At 38.9% G+C, this 21,808-nt stretch overlaps 1 protein-coding gene across 10 annotated transcripts in view; it reads right to left on the bottom strand.

Moving 5' to 3' along the window:
* Positions 1 to 21,808, bottom strand: part of WDR7 (WD repeat domain 7) — a 375,679-nt gene that overhangs the window by 259,911 nt on the left and 93,960 nt on the right. For all 10 annotated transcript variants that reach the window (XM_021093595.1, XM_021093608.1, XM_021093602.1 and 7 more), the window contains 2 exons: positions 2,921 to 3,690; positions 1,171 to 1,259 (listed from right to left, as the gene is read on the bottom strand). In XM_021093595.1, coding sequence (XP_020949254.1) covers positions 1,171 to 1,259; positions 2,921 to 3,690 — 859 coding nt within the window. The remainder of the gene's footprint in view (positions 1 to 1,170; positions 1,260 to 2,920; positions 3,691 to 21,808) is intronic.

Here is a 21,808-nt window from a genome sequence, read left to right as displayed (position 1 = left end):
AGTTACAAGGGCGTTTAGCTTGTAAAAATCATTGAGCTGTACATTTCTGTTTCGTGCACTTTTCTGGTGTATTTCACACATACATAAGTATAAAAAAATTATCTAACCAAAATCTTTCAATAACTTAATATAAACCACTATAAAGTGATCATAAAGATTTGATGAGAGGACTGGGAAGTAAGAGGGGTGACCACGTGGGGTTGGAAATAAAAGACAGGAGTGGCATAGAGAGGGTGGGAGGCTTAACTTTCAGGATGAGAAAGTTAAGGGCCTAAAACTAAAAGCCAAGCATACCATTTAAGGATGTTAAAGCAGATGCCAAACAATCAGCTAAGAGAGAAGAGTACTTGTCAAGGAAAAGGAAACACTGTAGATATGAAGCTGGAGGTCTACCCTTCATCTAAAAATCTTGCAGAACTATTTACTGACTCTTTAAAACCTAAAAAAAGAAAAAAAAAAAACCTAAAATCTTGCCATTTACAAGAAGAAACATCATCATCCCATCTCTTGCTTACTTCTTCACTTTTACTAACACTGTGAACATTGGCCTTAATAACTATTAGCTTGAAGGAAAGCTCTCTAAGCAGAAGTGACCTCCCTGCCCCCCAATTTTGGTTAGCTCACTTGTCAGTCTTAAAATGAGTATAAAAGATGAGGAAGGAAGAAAAACGCAACCTTTCTTCTACCTCTAATAAAAAATGAACCTATGGACAAAAGTTACAGTATATAAGGATTTAAATAAAAAGAAAGAATTTCCACTTGTGGATTACAGTGCATGAACTACTGGCAAATGGCAAAAGAAGAGCTATAGCTGGGAAATACAAATTTAAACATTTCTAAATATAGTTTTAAAAAATAGGTATAACTTATAGACACAAGATACAATTAAGTCACTAGTGTTGTCAGGTTAAGGTACCCCTAATGCATAAAAATTAGTCCAAAACACTATAATAAAATTATGTGAAATATGCTCATTTATCAATTTCTAAGTAAATCTGATTTATTTTTAACTGACATCTTAATTATCCATATTTACATCTGGAATATAACAACTTTTCTCTCTTTTAACAATCTGAGACAAACAAAATGTTATGATTATATATCAGCTATGCCTCCTCAGTTTCTAGAGCTGAAAGGTCATATCAATTACTTAATAAGATTTCACTTTACCTTGTTTAATCTGTCCTTGCACAATATTACTGGAAGTTGGAGGGGAACCCCTTGCCTTAGAAAGGTCTGGGGTGCTTGGTCTAGGTGGCCTTTAAAAAGAAAAAGAAAATACATGTATATATATGTGTGTATATACACATATACACACACACACACACACACACACACACACACTCATATTTTCATAATTCCAGAGCTATTTAAAATATTAAGCTTTCTAGTTCTAAATAAATTGCAAAAGAAACACATACAGAACACTTTGAATTTGTGGTTCCAAAAAAAATTAGGCCTTTTTGTTTTGTACCCATTAACAATTTCCATTTCAGATCTTAATATAGTAAATTAAATGGCTAGTAAATAGCAAGTAAAAATTTTATGTCTACAATGTATGCTTTACACTAGTTTAAGAAATACTTATGAACACTTTCATTTACACTGTTGAAGATAAATATCATAATTAGTCCTTCATTCTTCAATATTAGCATGCTGATATTTCAGTCCATCCCATACCATTGATCTAAATGAATTTATGGAATGATATATTGAGTTTCAAAGAATTCAGCCCCAAAACTGAAAAAGGCATTGCAATAGGCATTATGAAATCTTGGACTCTACACGCAGACTGACCCTTTTTGAATTCCGGCTCTACCAATTACTACTGTGTGACCCTGGACAAGCCTCTTTGTCTCAGATTTCTCATCTGTAACAAAAGGATAATAAAAGTACCTACTTTAAAGGGTTAAGAGCACTAAGGAGATAATATCTGTAAAGTGCTTACAACAGAGTCATTCACAAGATAAGTGCTACTTCAGTATTTGTTAGGTTAGAAATAAAAAAAAATCGGGAGTTCCCGTCGTGGCGCAGTGGTTAATGAATCCAACTAGGAACCATGAGGTTGTGGGTTCGGTCCCCGCCCTAGCTCAGTGGGTTAACGATCCGGCGTTGCCATGAGCTGTGGTGTAGGTCGCAGACTCGGCTCGGATCCTGTGTTGCTGTGGCTCTGGCGCAGGCCGGCGGCTACAGCTCCGATTAGACCCCTAGCCTGGGAACCTCCATATGCCACAGGAGCAGCCCAAGAAATAGCAAAAAAAAAAAGACAAAAAAAAAAAAAAAAAAAAAAAAAAAGAAGGAAAGAAAATCTATGTATGGTCAGCTCTCAATATAATAAAATTAGAGTTTAAAAAGTTGTCTTCATAACTTTGAGAAAACAGGGAATAGCAATTCAGGTTAAGTATTCTAGAAATATTAAAAGAATACTCTCCTATACGATAAAAAGTTTTCTCTTTTCCCATCGAGAAATTCTGACTATACTTCTCACTAAATTATGAAGCCAATCACTCAACACTTATCATTCATTACATATGGGTCACAATGAGGAGAAGCATTTTAACCAAATATCCATTTTGAATTAAATGTTAGTGTAAACTGTAAATAGACAATCTCAGATAATATTTACTGAAGAGCTAGTCTATAATTTAGTAAACCTGAACTCTGACCTACTCCCTCATTCTAATCTTTTCTAAGATAACCACTAATTATGTTTGAGTATAGATAAAACTGTACAATTTTGACTGTGTTTCAAGTCATGCATATTGTATTTTAAAGGTTAAAGGGGAAACACTGAGATGATACAAAAATGCCAAGGTGTGCAGAGCCAAAAAAAAAAAAAAAGGTAATAAGAAGTGACAAAAATAAAACAGGTATCTTTCTTCTGAAACATAAAAATAAAATCAAACTCTCATGATCACACCTGGTAGGGCCCTTCTTCATATGATCACCAATAAAAGTTGCATTGGTCATACTCATTAAGGTATTTGCCAAAGATATGATGGACAGCAGATGTTGTGTGGTGACGGCCCGGGACACTCCGTAAGTTCCTTTTCCTACTCCCTCCGTGGCTGGCAGCTTCCTTCCTACTTCTGCTTTCCCGTGTGATAGTTTACGAGCAGCCTGATTATAACCAGGCAGCATCAGTGACATATGACCCCCTCTGGATAAGAGGCCGAAAGACACTGTGCAGTGGGGTTTCAGCATTCCAAGGCGATCAAGACAAACTTCATCTAGAACTTCATTCAAACCCCAAGCATGAAGGCAGGACATGAACAATTTAGCAGTGTCCATAGTCAAATTATATTCTAACAGGGTCAATGGCTTCGATTTGCTGGCCCGATATTCAGGATCACTCTCTTCCCGTCTCTGCCTCATTATCTCCTCATCCTCCTCTTCATCATCAAGGAGATGTTCCTTTATGTTCTCTTTGATAGTTTCTTTCACTTGTTGGAAGAGCACTGCTGCTCGTTTTCCAGTGAGGAAAGAGCCCCCTTTGTCTGAACCGCCAGATGCTTTTTGCAAATTCTCTGGGGAAATAAGTGCAGTATTCGGCCTAGAGGCTTCTTCAGTCAGGAGCTGAATAATCAACGCTTCCACATCAAAGAAAAGCACGTGTATGTCCGGGTCTGTTAGGTTTGTCTTTATTGCTTGAACCATCAGGGAGTTATGAGAATATTTAGGTAAATTTCCCTGCAACAAATATTTTTTAAAATGGTTATAATTTAAAATATCTCATTTCACACATTCATTAATAAACAGTAAATAGCAAAGGAATATAAATGCTTATTAAACTGTCCTTTCAGTTGCCTATATCATTAAAAGCAACACACTAACTCTGCTGATCAGTAGCATGTAAAAGACATGAACTTAAGAAATTATGCTGAAACGATTATAAAATTGTCAATTAATTTTTTTTAAAAGAAAAGTTTATTATTGAAGAAAGAAATCTTTTTAATCATAGAATAGATTAAAAATTGTCTCAGTAACATATGCAAGTTCTATCTCTGAGAATGTACTATTACTGTTGTACCTGAAAGAATAATCCATCTATCACTGCTATTCATCCTTTTAAGTTGCTGCATCATCAAATTCCTCCTTTTTTACTTTACCTTCACTCTCTCCCTGTTGATAGATTCTTTTCCCTCAACAGAGAACACATGCAAGTCTACTTAGATTCTTTAAAAGTGTTATCCTTTGACCATATTCGTTCTTTTGTTTCTTTCTCAGTCTATTGCCCCTTTTAGCTAAATTTAAGGAGAGTAGTAGACTAGTCTAACTCAGTGGAAACTTTTCAGTCTCTCTCCTCCTTAATCTCTTTGCACTATCTCTGGCCATATCCATAATCTCTGACATTGTTGTTTTTGCTAAGAGAGAGAAAGAAATTGAAAGAGAACACCATCTTGGTGAGCCTTCTAATTCTGACCACCCTTCTCCGTCAGCTGCCCTGAAAATTCACTCCTTCTTCCACATTAGAACTATCACCTAGGAGTTCCCATTGTGGACCAGTGGAAATGAATCTGACTAGGAACTATGAGGTTGTGGGTTCAATTCCTGGCCTCGCTCAGTGGGTTAAGGATCCGGAGTTGCATGAGCTGTGGTGTAGGTTGCATATGCGGCCTGGATGGGGTGCTGCTCTGGCTGTGGCATAGGCCAGCAGCTGCAGCTCCGATTAGACCCCTAGCCTGGGAACCATCGTATGCCGTGAGTGTGGCCATTAAAAAAAAAAAAAAAAGAACTATCACCTACATGTAGGGGCTCCCCTAATTTCCATCGTCAGACAGATCAGCTCCTGAAAGAGTTTCAGTCCTGTATTTCCCACTGCTTGCATTTGGATGTCCCACAGAACCTCATATTTAATATGTCCTAATTTCTACCCTCCTACTAAATCTGCCATACCTCCCAAAGCACTGCTTGAGAATCATTCTTGCTCCAATCCATCCCCACCTCCACCATCATCACATTCAGACCCTATCTTCTCTCCTCTAAACAGGCTTCCCTGTCCCTAGTCTCTCTTCACTCCAATCCAACCTCCACAGAGCAACAGGCTTCCTTTCTGAAACATAAATCTAATCCTGTCACTCTTCTGCCAAGAAGAATACATATATATTTTGCCAAGGTGCATATATCTGATAAGAAAGGGCTTGCCAAATACTTAAACTTACAATTTACTATTACAAAAATTTAACGTAAGAAGTAAGAATGAAAATACGCCAGAAATACAACTGATAAAGTTATAATCTATATGCATATCCATTAAAATCAATTAAAAATGCTACTGCCCAAAGAAAGTACCAACTCCACCTTGGGTGATCAGGGGGATCCTCACCAAAGAAGTAACGTGAGCTGTGCAAGGACAGAAAGATAGCAGGATGTGAAAAAGGATAAAGGCAGGAAACATCACAAGATGGATGTTGATATTGATGACAAAGAATGCAAGAGATGGTTCGTTGAGAGCACAGATGTCCACACTAAGGCTTTTGAACTTTCTCTTGCAGGCTCGGGAGCCATCAAAGCAGTGCTTCTCTCAGAATCACCAGGGAGTGCTTATTAAAATACAGATTCCTGGGCCTAACATCAGACCTGAATCAGTGTATCTCGGAATAGATTGGAATCTGCCTGATGAAAACCTCAGATGGCTTTATACATTAAAGTATGGGAACTATTACCTAAAGGCATTAATAAAGGGAGTAATATGATCAAATTTAATTTTATACCTGTTTATCCACCAGCAATGTTGGCTGAAGCAAGATTGGAATCATGAATATAAACTGGGAGGAAACAGAAGCCATCCAGATGAGGCAAGATGAAAGTACACAACACTACTGAAAATGTCAAAGAGGGAATGGGTTGAAGGATGCATAATTACTGTTTTATTTCTCACCTCACTACATATTTGCTTTTTCAAACACTGAATGAGAAATGTCAAACACTATGCTTAATGGTTTGCACCTGCTGACATTAATTTGGATGATACACAAAATTATGTATTTACAATAAATATATGTAATATATTGATATAATATTATCATTAATAATGATATCTCTCAATACTAAATTGTTGCTATGACCCAGACACTGTGCTAGGCATTAGGGTTATGTTACAGCAAAAGGTAAAATATTTTATATCAATATGAGGCAGACAGACATGACACTAGGTATGAGGGAATAATAACAACATTAGGTAAAACAAAGAGCCCACCACAGTGCTGTAGTAAATACTGTCTTTCCAGTAAAAAAAATCTACAAAATCCTTTTAGCAAAGGATAAAAAAATTAAACATGTTTGGTAAAGAAATTATTGAAGCAGCAAAATTAGCTTGAAGAAAAAATAGCCAGAGTGAGGACACAGGGTCGGCTTTTAAGCTCCCCTCCTCAGATGTCAAACACACATGTGCCCCTTTCAGCACCTGGATTTGCCAGGGTTTCTGCCTCTTTCTGGGAGGTGCTCCAGCAAACAGCCTCTGTGCTTGGACAAGTGAAAGGTTATCTGGCGTCTGGCACCACGCTATCTGGATAAAATTGTATGTGACTCTCTTTATCAACCTCTCAGTCCTACTGATTGTGTCACTGTGGCAAAAACTATATCTAACAGCACTCCACAGTCAGAAAAAGAGAGGAGAAGAAAACAATGAAAGCTGACAAGAACAGATGGAAAACCGAAGGGAAGAGAAAATCTCTCATCCCCAAGTCCTGTGAATAAATTATCATTTCCAACATCACCCTGTCCTGCCTGTGACCTGTAACTCCTGACGATGGATTTTACTGACCTGACAAAGTCTTGTTACATACAACAGAATACAGATATCCAGCAAAGTTGTGAGGGTAAGATTTTAGCTAAATGCATGGAGATGGCAGGGCTAATCATGGGCTTGTTGATATCTAATCTGTTATACTAATTAGCAAAAGGAAAATGAACAAAAACAGCTACCAAACTCCAAACGCCTCTTGGCTTAATCATAAGATACGCATATCTAGAGCAAACAAACTCATTCGAATCACCTTACAGTCTTAACAATGTCAAATACAAACCATCTGATTCTGGAAATTCTTGAACAGGAATGTCAGTATCCTTGCTCTGCCACCTTTATTAAGAACATCTGAAATGTGTGCTCACAAACTCACTTTTAAATTATCATGGAGGAAGATTAAATTCAATTCAACAAATATTTGTGGAGTGCCCATTTTCTGCAATAGGCCCGGGGGAAAATAAAGCCGCTACACTTAAGGCAATCATTTTAAAATTTACATGAAAAAAAAAAAAAAACAATAAAAAACAATAAAAAAAATCCTAAGGTGTAGACAAATGAAATGGTCTCAAATTTGCTAGTAAAACTCAATGGTAAATGCAAAATACATATATACACTTAAGAAGCTAGTGGGGCACATATAATTGACATGTTCATTGTGTAGTACTAAGCCTATTTAATTTTACTTTGTCTTTTAGGGCCGCACTCATGACTTATGGAGGTTCCCGGGCTAGGGGTCAAATCAGAGCTGTAGATGCCAGCCTACACCACAGCCACAGCAACGCCAGATCTGAGCCACGCCTGCAACCTACACCACAGCTCAAGGCAATGCTGGATCCTTAACTCACTGAGCAAAGCCAGGGATTGAACCTGTGTTCTCATGGATACTAGTCATATTCGTTTCTGCTGAGCCATGACAGGAACTCCCTAAGCCTATTTTAAGTTTTCTGAATAGGAGAAAACACTGATATTTTAACTAGACTTAAAATATCGCAGAAATGCGGTCAAAGGAAAAAATTATTGGATGGCATGCTCATCAATGAAAGTGAACCTGTAGCAATCACATAAAGAATAGTAGGTAAAATTGTATTATAAGTGAAAACCCAAGAAAAATGCTAGAATTGTGATGAAACTAACCTATATTCAAGCAAGGGTTTTTTTCAGCACATGCACAGCATGGGCAGCGGCCCCCAGCAACAATAACAAACAAAACAAATCAAAACAAAAACAGTGATGATAACTTACAATCTGAAGAGTTAAAAATGTGTATATATCCTCATTTACTGTTTTTATATACTCGACTATATGCTAGGTTAAGTCATGTCTGCTGAAACACTTGATAGTCTTGTCCCCTAAAACCAGTGTTATAATAACATTCTAGCCTTATTTCCTCTTATCCAGTGACTAAGACAAATTTAAAACACTGGCATTAATTTTACTCCTGCACCATCACTTCAATGGTCCCAATTTAAAAGCATACTCATTTCAGAATGGTTTTTTAATGCCATAGTTTTTGAGATATTTTACCTAGCAAAACAATTATTTTTCCTGAAATAGTACTGAATCCAGTCTATAACTATAATATCAAATGGTTCCAATTTCTACCTAAATATAAAGTTGCTTTATAACAGCATTAGACATCAGCTGATTTTGATGCTAAAGTGCAAAGCAGAAAACGGAATAATTTTTTTTTAATTTGAACCCTCTTTGAAACCAGAGTTCAAGGATACTAAGAATAAGAATAGAAAATGTTATGCATCTAACATGCACACACACATGCTTCTGTAAACATCAATACTGAGTTCTAACACAGTACAAGAAAAAAATATGTATTTGATAAATATTAAATTAACATCTCGGAGTTCCCGTCTTGGCACAGTGGAAATGAGTCAGACTAGGAACCATGAGGTTGCAGGTTCGATCCCTGGCCTCTCTCAGTGGGTTAAGGATCCAGCGTTGCTGTGAGCTGTGGTGTAGGTTGCAGACACGGCTAGGATCTGGTGTTGCTGTAGCTGTGGCATAGGCCAGCAGCAACATCTCTGATTAGACTCCTAGTGTGGGAACTTCCATATGCCACGGGTGTGGCCCTAAAAAGACAAAAGGCAAAAAAAAAAAAAAAAATTAAAAAAAATAACATCTTACAATTATGTAGGTATAACTGATACCATCTATAATGCATGTTCTAAATAATTTTTAGTTTCCTAAGTATGGCATAAAATAACTGCTTTATTATGCAAGAACATACTGGTAAGAAAAGTAAATAATTTTATTCTTGACTATGGATATTTTATTGAATAAGGATCTTTAAGAGAACTTCTGAAATTCTGATGTATAACGTTAAATGTGAAAGGTTCAACAAATAAAAACACATTGACGTCTTGATGTACTTCTAAAATATTCTAAAATTAGCTAAGGGATTTTATTGTTAATGATTTTAAGTATTAGGAAAAAGAAAGGAAGTTAAGGGAGAAAGAAGAGAAGCAGGGGTGGAGAGGGAAACAAAAAAAATCAAGAAATGTTAAGACTGAAATGGATATTTGGTGCCCTCTGCTGTCGTAATACTGTTACTGAATACTAATGGTTAAGGTAACACACTAAGATGAATTCTTTTTCAGAGAATCCATTTTTAAGTTGGAATTAACATACTTACTTAAACATTTCATTTTGGATACAACAGGATTTTAAGATTAGGTGCAAACTGCAACATACTCATTAGAGTTGATGTTATTTCACTTTCTTTTATGTGTTTTCATTGACAAGTATATTAATAAGCATAGACCAAAGAGAGATATTTTAGCTAGAGGGGTTTTAAGGTTTTATACTGTACTATAATTTATTTCATATAACACAAATTAAATGTAAATTACTCAAAAGTTAATTAGTAAATACAAATATTTTTATAAAAAATATCTTCTAAAAATATTTCTACAGGCTCTGTCTTAGTGGATAATATTCAAAGAATATTCATAGCCAAATGGCATGAACATATTAAGAGATCAGAAGATTAATATGCTAACTTTCCACAACACTAGCACAAAAGAGACTGACTTGCAACTCTTCCCAAAGGGCCAAGTTACAAGTAAGAAGACCAGGAGCCCTGGAAGCTGGACCCCACTCCCACTCCCACTCCCTCACTCCTCCATTAGGCAGATCTTAACATGAATCAGTTAACATCTCCAGCATCAATTCTTCCATCTTCCAAATAAAGGAAAGACTACTACTTACTTCAGAGAGCTGTTATAAACAGCTAGTAGATAAAACAATCAGTATTCCTTTTGCTAGCAAAACAGAGATAATAAAACCCAGCTTATTTCAAATGAACATGTTAAAGACACGTGAAAATAATCTATACCAACTGAAGGAAAGAAACTCTTTAAAACTGGATATTCTGCAACCTTTAACACATTTGTGAATGAATGGAAATGAGGTGAGATTCTAAGACGCTGACATGGTAAGAGAAAAAGCAAGAGTAATGAGGGCAAAATGTAAAGGAGAAAAGAAAACCACTCTAACGGACTCTGGGTCATGGTGGCGAGCAACCCTGATTTGAGAACGTTCACACTCAAGTAGATCCTCACGTGTTTCTAACGTTTCTAACCCTCCTCTCCGGCCACTGCTGACCTCCTGAGCGCTGCACTATCTCACTGCGCGCACACATGTGCGTGTGCACACCCGGCCCACATCTGCATGTGCTGCTTTCTTTGCCTGGGACATCCTTGCCCACTTTTCTTCCTGAGGTCAAGCCGCTACGCAAATGGCTCTCTTCAGAAAAAGCTTCCCAACAACTCTGCAAGTCAGTTTATCTCTTCAGAGCTCTGTCCCACTCGAGTCACACCATAAGTCATCTAAAGCTCACCACAATGAACGCACACCGGCCCCCCTCAACAGAGCAGGAGCTGCTGGGTGTGGACGTGACCAATGCTGCACTCTCTACATGTTCTGGCTTACAGTACACACTCACTACGTGCTGAAAAAAGGGAATCAATCAATCATAGATCAATCAGAAGTATTAAACAAGTGTGTGCTAAATTCCTATCGAAATCAATGTTTTCAAACATGGTGCTCATTTAACTTCACTGCAGCCTTCTTACCCCCTACCCCCCACACCCCATTTTAAAGCTAAAAACAAATGGAATCTCAGAGTTCAGTCAGTCACACAGATCTCACAGGTTCTCAACAGTCAGGATATGGGAGGAAGTCCAGATCCTCCCGTATCTGCCTGAGATTTGATTCTGGACCATCAGGAGGTTCTCAGCTTTAGTTCTGCAGAGAGGGAGGGGTTGGGGGTGAGGGAAAGGGTGAATCCACTCTGCATTAGTCAACACTCAAACACTGGCGCATTCACAGTGATTCACTGAACACTGTGCCGGGCACTGGAAATACAGAGGAACATCAAATGGTCCTCTGAGGAGCTCTTAGTCGGATACAGAGCAGTGGATCTCAGCCGGGGTAAATCTTCCCCTCAGGCCCAAAGGACATTTGGCAACATTTGCAGACATCTTTGCTACTCACAATTAGGAGAGGGTGCTAATGGCATCTAGTGGGTAGAGGCCAGGGAGGCTGAGAAACAAACACAGTGCAATGCACAGGAGAGCCCTTGGAACAAAGAAATTAGGCAGCCCAAAATGTCAGTGCTAAGGTTAAGAAACCTGATACAGAGAAACAGCTGCGTAAAAAATACACCTTGCTTCCATATTATCGGTACAAGAGAATAAGTACCAGGAACATAAACCAAGTGTCAGAGGATCTGAGAAGATCCAACAGACTCTGCTAAACTTGGTGTCATTACCTGAAAATTTCAGAACCTTTGTAGTGAGGATGGTGATAGAACTGAGGCTCCAGAGACGAGTAGGAGTTAGCCAGGAGAAGGGTTTGGAGAGTAGGGAGGGGAGTGGAACAAAGCCATTTCTGTTTAGCAAAGAGCAAGTACTGCTGACCCCTGAAAAACTTGGAGGTCAGAGGCATGGAGCCATCGCGTAGTCAAAAATCCACGTATAATTTCTAGTTGGCCCTCCATATCCACGGTTCCCCCCTACCCACAAATTCAACCAGCCCTGGACTGTGTAGTACTGTAGTGTTTACCACTGAAAAAATCCACATATAAGCAGAACCACCAGCTCAAACCTATGTTGTTCAAAGGGGAACTGTACCACTACACTTACTCAAATAAGGTGAAAAAGACCGGGAACCAATTTACAGCAGACTGTGGAAGACTAGAATCCTGATCTGTGATGCTGAATCAATCCCCTCCTTGTGTCCCTGTCTTTCTATTTTTCTATCTCTTCCTTTACACGTATCCACTCCCCTGAGGAAAACATAGCTTTCACCAAGGCTAACTGCTGCTAGTGATTGTGGCTGAGGCGTGACTGTGATTAAGAAAAATGAGTATCTTTATACGAACTGAAGAGAGACGTTTGGATATATAGAATATTGGGGGTTAAGTTTCAAGCCACCATAATAAAGCAAATAATATCACAATAAAGTGAGTCACATGAGTTTTTTTAGTTTCCTGGCACATGTACAAATTGTTTACACTATACTGTAGTATATTTAGTGTGCAATAGCATTAGGTCTAAACGGTGAACATACCTTAATTAAAAAATACTTTATTGCGGGAGTTCCCGTCATGGCGCAGTGGTTAACGAATCCGACTAGGAACCATGAGGTTGCGGGTTCGATCCCTGCCCTTGCTCAGTGGGTCAAGGTTCCGGCGTTGCCGTGAGCTGTGGTGTAGGTTGCAGACGCAGCTCGGATCCTGCGTTGCTGTGGCTCTGGCGTAGGCTGGCAGCTACAGCTCTGATTCGACCCCTAGCCCGGGAACCTCCATATGCCACAGGAGCAGCCCAAGAAATGCCAAAAAGACAAAAAAATTAAAAAATAATTTTAAAAAATACTTTATTGCGGTGCAGAGGGTTAAGGATCCAGTGCTGCCACTGCAGCAGCTTGGGTCACTGCTGTGACACGGGTTCAGTCCTAGGCCTGGGAACTTCCTCATGCCACAGGTGCGACAAAAAAAAGAAAAAAACTTTATGGCTGAAAAATATTATTTATCATCTGAACCTTCAGGGAGTTGTAATCTTTTTCAGGTAGGTGGATGGTCTTGCCTCAGTGTTGATGGTTACTGACTTTCTCAAGATGGAGGCTGCTGAAGGTTGGGGCAGCTGTGACAGTTTCTTAAAGTAAGACAACAATGCAGTTTGCCGCATCGATTGACTCTTCCTTTCATTAACGATCTCTCTGTAGCAGGCAATGCTGTTTGATAGCACTTTACCCACAGAACTTTTTTCAAAATTGCAGTCAATCCTCTCAAACCCTGCTGCTGCTTTATCAGCTAAGTTTAATGTCATAGTCTAAATCCTTTGTTGTCATTTCAGCAATCTTCAAAGCATCTTCACCAGCAATAGATTTTATCTACTCTTTCCTTATTCATTCCAGTTTTATCATGAGCTTGCAGTAATTCAGTCACATTCATCTTCAGGCTCCATTTCTAATTCTACCTCTCTTGCTGTTTCCACCATATCTATATTTACTTCCCCTCCAAGTCATCCATGAGGGTTGGAGTCAACTTCTTCAAAACTTCTATTCATGTTGATATCTTGACCTCTTCCTATGAATCCAAGAGTCCTTATGGCAACTGGAATGGTGAACCCTTTTCAGAGGTTTTCAATTTGTCCAGATCCATCAGAAGAATCATTACCTCTGGCAGCTAAAGCCTTACAAAATATATTTCTTTTTTTTTTTCTTTGTCTTTTTGTCTTTTTGCCATTTTCTTGGGCCGCTCCCATGGCATATGGAGATTTCCAGGCTAGAGGTCGAATTGGAGCTATAGCCTCCAGCCTATGCCACAGAAACAGCAACACAGGACCCGAGCCTCATCTGCAACCTATACAACATCTCACGGCAATGCTAGATCCTTAACCCACTGAGCAAGGCCAGGGATCAAACCCACAACCTCATGGTTCCTAGTCAGATTCGTTAACCACTGAGCTATTATGAGAACTCCCAAAATGTATTTCTTAAATAATAAGACTTTAAAGTAGAACCCCTTGGTCCATTGGCTGCAGAATGGATGTTGTGTAAAGCTCACTGTCCATCTCAATCAGAGCTCTTAGGTAACCAGGTGCAATGTCAATGAGTAGCCATATTTTGAAAGGAATCTTTTTTTTCTGAGCAACAGGTTACGACAGTGGGCTTAAAATATTCAGTAAATAGATGTGCTTTGTTGTTCCATTTACAGAGCACAGGCAATGTAGATTTAGCCTATTTCTTAAGGGCCCTGGGGTTTTCAGAATGGTAAATACGCACTGGCTTCAACTTCGTCACCAGCTGCAGTGACAAGAGAGTCAGCCTGTCCTTTGACTCTCTGAAGCCAGGCACTATGTTCTCCTCTCCAGTAATGAAAGTCCTAGATGGCATCGTCTTCCAAAAGAAGGTTATTTCATCTGGGCTGGAAATCTTAGTGAATGATCTCAGCTTGATCTTCCGGATAACTTGCAGCAGCTCCAACATCAGTATCTGCACTTTTATGTTATGAAGATGGCGTCTTTCCTTAAACTTCAGTTTCAAAAAATAAAGTTTTCCTCTCCAGGTCAAAGCCAACTGCCTTCCCTCTCTTTGAAATCTGCCATCCTCTCATCCCCTGTAGAACCCAGCTTCATCAGCTGTCTCCTCCCAATCCTGACCGTGAACCAAACTCTCTCTACTGGCTTTTTATCCTTCATTCACACTCTAACCTGTCTTCAAGATTATATTTCCCTCTAGCTAGTCTCTTTCTCTTTTCTTTATCATATAAACTTTTCAAAAATATTCTGCACTTGCTATTTCCAATGCCACACTTCCCATTTATTCCCTAACCCACCACAATCAAGCCCCTGCCTCCTACATCCTGGGGAGACAATTCAGAAAAAGGGATAATGACCTCACTGACAAACACATTTCAAAACTTCATCTACTGCATTTCAACTCAACATCTATTGCATTTGACACAATTGATCCACCCTTCTTGAAACTGTGTTTGCAAGTCAGCACAGCCTCCTGGGTCTCCCCATCCTCCACACACCACTTCCTCCTCGAATCCTTTCCTCTCCCTCTCCTTCAGGTTGGTGTCACCAGGGTCTCCCTCAGCCCATCTGCTACCTCTGAGTGATATCATCTGCTTCCATGGTTTTAAATGCCAGGTGTACACTGAAGATTCCTCAATCTGTATATCCATCACCACACTCCTCCCTCGAGTCCTGCCCCCTGCCCCACATATTCAAAGCAACTCATCATCATCCCCCACAGAACCTGTTCCTACACTCAGTTTCACACCAGATAGAGCCACTTTCTATTCAAACATCCAATCAGAAAACCTGTGAGTCCATGTCCCTTACCACCTCAACCTAGTGAAGCACTAGGTCCTGCCAAATATCGTTCACAAACTAGCCTTCCATTTAAACTCCCCTCTACATTTTTTCATATCTGTTGTACACATTGACTTTCATACAAAGTTCTTCTTGATGAAAAAATCAAAGTTCTTTGTATGAACTTTGTATACAAATCTTTTTGATGATTTGAAAAATTCTAATGCTGATATATATATTTTTTGAATTTGAAAGCTACTGGGGTAAAAGATAATGCTTTAGCGCCCTCACACAGTACCCATGGACTGGTCCCATTTCTATCGCTCCTGTTCTCTAGAACTGAGCCTCCACCAATACTGAACATACAAAATATTCGGCACTGCTCTCTTTGCATCTGCCACCCGCTACTCCCAGAGCACACTGCAACCCACCTGCATCTGCCACCTGCCTGTACACTACTCATTCTTTAATGTCCCCTCCTCTGAGAAGCCACCTGATCACCTCAAGCTGGGCCAGGTTTCTGCAACTCTTTCTGCCTTTCCTCAGTCATTTCACTTATTCACTGCCCTGTATTTATCTGTTTTTATTTCCTGAGGGTAAATATCATGTCCTATTCATTTTGGCTCTCTAACAGAGTACCTAATAGTCGATAAATGATTACCGAACTAGACTTATTCAATTATTTTCTTACCGAGGCTATAAAAAGTTAAGAAATTTGAAAATCTTTTATATGGTCTAATAGAGAGCAGACTTTCAAGCATACTAGAAGAGAAGAAATTATTTCTTACCCAAAGTACTAACATGTTAATATTCAGCCACAGATCTTTACATTTCTGTCCAGTTACTTCACAATACCTTCAAGTTCCAAAAAAAGTTAGGTACAAAGTATCATGCACAAGGGTTAGAAAGATCTGGCTGCTGAGGTCATAGGGTGCCATCTGTCTGGTGTTCCTATTCTCTCTGCAGTCTGCCATTGGATTCATTATGCAAGATGGTGAAATGGTGCTAACAGAAATTTCTCCTTTGCTGTATCTCACACTGCACAATAATCGAAACTTCATCTCAGGTACAGTTAATCCATTTCCAAGGAAAAACAATACCATTCTGAATTTAAAACAATCACAGAACCAGATGGCTTTTTCTTAGGTCAGAATAATATGATGAATTATATCTAATAAACACTATGAATTCCATTTATAAATGTGTTGAACACCTATTACGTGCAAGGCACAGGACCAATAAGGCACTAAAGTTATGGGGTTTAATAAGTTCCAGGAAGGGGAGTCCCCTTGTACATGTCATTATTTGATGGTGTTATACAGTGATCACCATGAATCCTTAAAAAGAAAAGAGAACTAGGAGTTCCCGTCGTGGCGCAGTGGTTAACGAATCCGACTAGGAACCATGAGGTTGCGGGTTCGGTCCCTGCCCTTGCTCAGTGGGTTAACCATCCGGCGTTGCCGTGAGCTGTGGTGTAGGTTGCAGACGCGGCTCGGATCCCGCGTTGCTGTGGCTCTGGCGTAGGCCGGTGGCTACAGCTCCGATTCAACCCCTAGCCTGGGAACCTCCATATGCCGCGGGAGCGGCCCAAGAAATAGCAACAACAACAACAACAAAAGACAAAAAAAAAAAAAAAAAAAAAAAAAAGAAAAGAGAACTAAATAAAAACTCTGTAATTACCAAAAAATTTGATAAGTATGAATTAAATGTGTAGCTAGTTTTGAGAATTTAATTGAATTCCTTAATGGAATAGTCAGTATCATATTCATAGTAACCTCAAACTCATTTCCCTCAAACTGGAGGAAAAGTTGGTAGAAAGTCAACCTGAGTTGGAAATGTTCAAAGCTTTCACCCCAAATTCTATGAAATGTCCATACATGGTGGGAGCACATGAGTAGACACACATGCACACACAAAGGAGCACATGCACTTACAACCTACACACTCTGTACTTTCCTGTGTGTGTGAGAGAATATAAAGAAAGTGAGGCAAATATGAAGGAAGAATAAGAGAGAATAAGAGAATTAGGACAAAAACACATGAAAGGAATGTGAACCATTTTTACAGAGATGAAGATGAATGATTAATCTAATATGATGGACAGGTTGTAGGAGGGAAGAAAAGATGGAGAAAGAGATGAAAGGAAGGAGGGAGGAGGAAAGCAGACCAACAGGACTTTATGGACTGCCTTGTGTTTGCAGTAATAACAACTAATGCAATAATGTGTGTCCAGAAATTGATCCCATTACCTGACCTAAACACCTGTGCCTAATTAATTTTTTTATTTTTGCATCTGTGGTTCCAAAACTTTTTTCTTAAGCTCATTCCTTAAGGAATCTCTTTACCAAAACCTCATGTTAAATTCTAACATTTTCATTCTAGAAGTTTGGAAGTACCAGATGACAAACAACAGAGATGGAAGTAATGGCAAAACAAACAAAGTCACTGACTGCTCACTGTAGAGTTTAAAAGTCAGTCTCACAATCACCATGTTATTATAAAAGATTGGAAGAGAGGAGGTGCGCTGGGACCTGAGGGGACATTCAATCCAGACTAATAGACTCAGGACAATCTGTCACCCACCAGGAGGTTAAGAATCTTCTCATACAAATAGAAAGTATGCACCCTTTAAATTCAAAACCACACTAGTATCTCACCAGTGTGATCCAGAAGAAATACATATTCATAAGCATACTCCATCTAGTTCAAATAATACATAACTAAGATTTTAAAACTAATGTTTAAAATGATTTCTCCTTAACTATTCATTGCACTGAATTCTATACTTAATGTCAAGGAATGTCAAGGAAATAGAGATGCAAAGGGATTCTGGGAAGATCAGAGCAATGATGGCAGCACAGTTACTGGATTTTTCCCAACCTCCACATAAAAAGAGACTGACCAACGAGGCAGCATAACCAAACCCCACTGAGAATAATTTCAACAAAACTAGGTGACAAAGTAGAGACACAAATACCAAGATTCAAGCAGATGGGAAAACCCACCACCACCACCAAGATCTATCTGCTATCAGGCATCTTTGTATGAAGAAGGGAAGATGGAAGCAGTGAGGTATTTGATGGCTCTAACAAGGAAACTCTAAAATAGCTACCATATACCTATCAGAATAATAAATCTGAGGAGTTCCCTGGTGGCCTGGAGGTTAAGGACTCAGCATTGTCACTGCTGTACCTCAGGTTCGATCCCTGGCCCGGGAACTTCCCCATGCCACAGGTGGGGTCAAAAAAGAAAGAAAGAAAAAGAAATTCAAAAACAGCAGCTGAACTCAAAGGGGATTATCTACCTCAATAGCAAGTAAACACAAGGCCTGCAATTAAAAGATCTAAAGGGGCTGGCACATCAAAGTCCCAGGGCCCTCACAACACTGATGCTTCACTGCTCCCTTCTAGGAAAGGATCCCCCCAATAAGGAGAAACTGCTAAGAATGTAATTAAAATTGACAGGTAATTTAAGTTTAAAAAAAAAAAAAAAAAAAAAAGGAGGGAGCGGAACCTTGCCAGGAACTATCAGAAGGCAAGTCACCATATACTGAACTACATGAAACAAGACAAGAGGGAGCTCGGAGAAGTTAGACACGCGACTTGAATTAATCACTCAAAATATCCACAAAAAAATCATTTCACAAAGTGAGCAACAACAACATCAAAAGTGAGTAACAAAAAGTACCGAGGTCAAGTCATTGCAAGAAAAAAGAGAGTAAGAACCAGAAAAGAATAGACATGCTTAAGAAGAAGATCGAATGAATGTAATATTTCAAAACAAGCTAAAGAACATTTTTAAAATGATATTCAACATGAAGGAACAACATAAATGAAAATTAGAAAAATCAGGAGTTCCCGTCGTGGCGCAGTGGTTAACGAATCCGACTAGGAACCATGAGGTTGCGGGTTCGATCCCTGCCCTTGCTCAGTGGGTTAACGATCCGGCGTTGCCGTGAGCTGTGGTGTAGGTTGCAGACACGGCTCGGATCCTGCGTTGCTGTGCCTCTGGCATAGGCCGGCTCCGATTCGACCCCTAGCCTGGGAACCTCCATATGCCGCGGGAGCGGCCCAAGAAATAGCAACAACAACAACAACAACAACAACAACAAAAGACAAAAAGACAAAAGACAAAAAAAAAAAAAAGAAAAGAAAAGAAAAATCAGAAATGAAATGACTGAACTCAGGAAGAATCTGATATAAAACATCACTTTAGCCAACAAAGTCTAAACTGAAAGAAACATTAGAGTGAATAAATACAACTAAGAAGGTGGAAAGGAAGAAAATTTTAAGAATCAAACAGAAATGAAGCTTCTTTCCCTTTGTGACAGGCAAGCTTTTGGCTGGCACACGTAAAATGAGATTTGATGTGGGCAGAAAATTGTGTACTTAGAGGGGGGACTGAGTAAATAAATACCCTGAAAATAGTGGGACAGGCTTCTCACAGGTGGAGAAGAGAGTAACAATAAGCCAGGAGACTAGAATAAACACTGGTGTTTGGTTAGAATTGGAAATAAGTACGGTGTGAAGCCAAGGTATTTATTATATTTAGGAAGAGAGAGAAATACTTAAAGATGTCTGTATTTGTGTAAGTGTGGACTCATGTAAACAGACACATGCTGTCTAGCTCTGTCTACCGAGAGGGCCCGAATGTAACGTCACCCAGGAACAATGAGTGTACACGGCTTCCAGATTTGGTTTCTAATTATTATCCTCCATTAAAGGGAACCACCCATCATGTAGGCACTCGATAAACATTTTTTTCTCTTTTTACAGTCAGAGACATCTACTCCTTTGTTTTCTGAAGTCGGGTCAGCTTAGCTAAATCTCCTTAACTTTATTTATTAAAGATTAGACAAAAATTAGAGTAATATAAAATTTTTGTCTTAATAATCATTTAGAAGAACCCCAGCTGAATTCATGTATATGTGTAAGTATACAGAAAATATACAATTAACATATTCATCTTTTCTTTAAAAATATTCATTAAAGTTTTGGTAGAATGTTAAGTGAGTTTAATTGATTCTTCAAAGGTCATACGTATCACAAGAATTTTTCGAAGGCTGAAAACAGTTCACCAGATGAGGCCTGGAATCCTGTACATAACTTCATTTGGCTTGTCCCTGTCTCTACCTTACAGTGCCCTTTTCACAGTGAATCATAAAGTCAATTCAATCAGCATGAAATTTTTTTACAGGGTGAATTCTGCAAGCAAAAGACACCGAGTATGTTCTCGGTAGGTTATATTTGACTTCTAAATTCCATTCTCTCACCTAGTTACACAGAATACAAAGCCACTGACCTTTGCAAATATAGCCCATTCATTTTTTCAGGGTTTTGACTAATTAGACAACAGAGAGAGAAATGGAAGGCAAGAGATAAATCATCCTAGTTAATTTTCAATTTTTTTCAACCTCTTCATTTTTCAATATAAACCAGGTGATTCTGACTCATACAACAAAGCCCAGAATGTAATGGAGCCCAACAAAAAATTACACCCAGTAGGTCTAAGAAGGGAATTTCATGGCTACAAGGGCTTCTGAGCTTCACTAATAAAACTCCACTGGCCCCAGGCATCCCCAAGATCTCACCAACAAACAGGATCTGGCAAAGGATTTATGAAAAAAACTTGTCCAAAAGAGCACCTGAGATGCACAGACATTCTTCTTGACATATTCATTTATGCACTCCTCAAATGCCAGCTCTGATCTACTAGTTATAGTATCTTACAAATCCTCTAATTCTTAATCCTGTACACTACTTAATGCTGAGTTTTAAGGGGGATTTTTAAAAAGAAGATAACTACCCTCAGGTAGTCATACTACTATCTTTCTTTTCTCTTCTCTCTCTCTCTCTCTCTTTTTTTTTTTTTTTTGGCTGCAACCACAGCATGTGGAAGTTCCCAGGACAGGGATCAACCCACACTGCAGTTTCAACAACACCAGATCCTTAACCCACAGCACCACACAGGAACTTCCTATTATTTCCCAAGTCTTGATTGTTATTTCATTTCTCTAATCAACTGTCAACCCTTATTTCCTTTACGAAATGTATTTTCAACTATATGTGTGACCTAGACCACTAGAGGTTACTTGTTCAAGGTCACTAATAGGCAGGAGTTACAGAGATGTAGTTTGAACACAGATATGCCTGTCACTAGAACTTGGGCTCTAAACCACTTCTTTGAAGTGCTTTTCAAAAATGAAGCAAAAGCCATTCCATGGGGGAACCAAACCCACAACCTTGATATTAATGATGCCATCTACAGACGTGGGGGTCAGCAAACTATGACTCAGGGGTCAAATCCAGCCCACTGCCTATTTTTGTAAATAAAATGTTATTGAGAGCCAGTCATATTCATCCATTTACATATTGTCTATGGCTGCTTTAAGGTCACTATAATGGCAGAGTGGAATCATTGTGACAGAGGTGATTGGTTCACAAAGTCATTTTTTTTTACTAACTCTTTAGAGAAAAAATTTGCCGATTTCTGTTCTAACCAAATGTCCTTTAGGTTCACCATTTACAAATTTGAGGATAATAATTAACTCACCAATTTTTGTAATGAGAATTAAGGAAAACAACATATCTGGAATAACCTAATGACAGCAGGCACCCCCAAAACATCAACTGCAATCTAACTCAGGCACTCTACTCCAACACTCCTTCAGAAAATAAAATCCCATCTCTACTCTATCTCACCATCATGCCACACACTTCTT

This window comes from Sus scrofa, chromosome 1, assembly GCF_000003025.6.
Source record: "Sus scrofa isolate TJ Tabasco breed Duroc chromosome 1, Sscrofa11.1, whole genome shotgun sequence".
Classification (NCBI taxonomy): Eukaryota; Metazoa; Chordata; class Mammalia; order Artiodactyla; family Suidae; genus Sus; species Sus scrofa.
The sequence above is the reverse complement of the archived record's forward strand: the minus strand, read 5'-3'. Positions and strand labels throughout refer to the sequence as shown.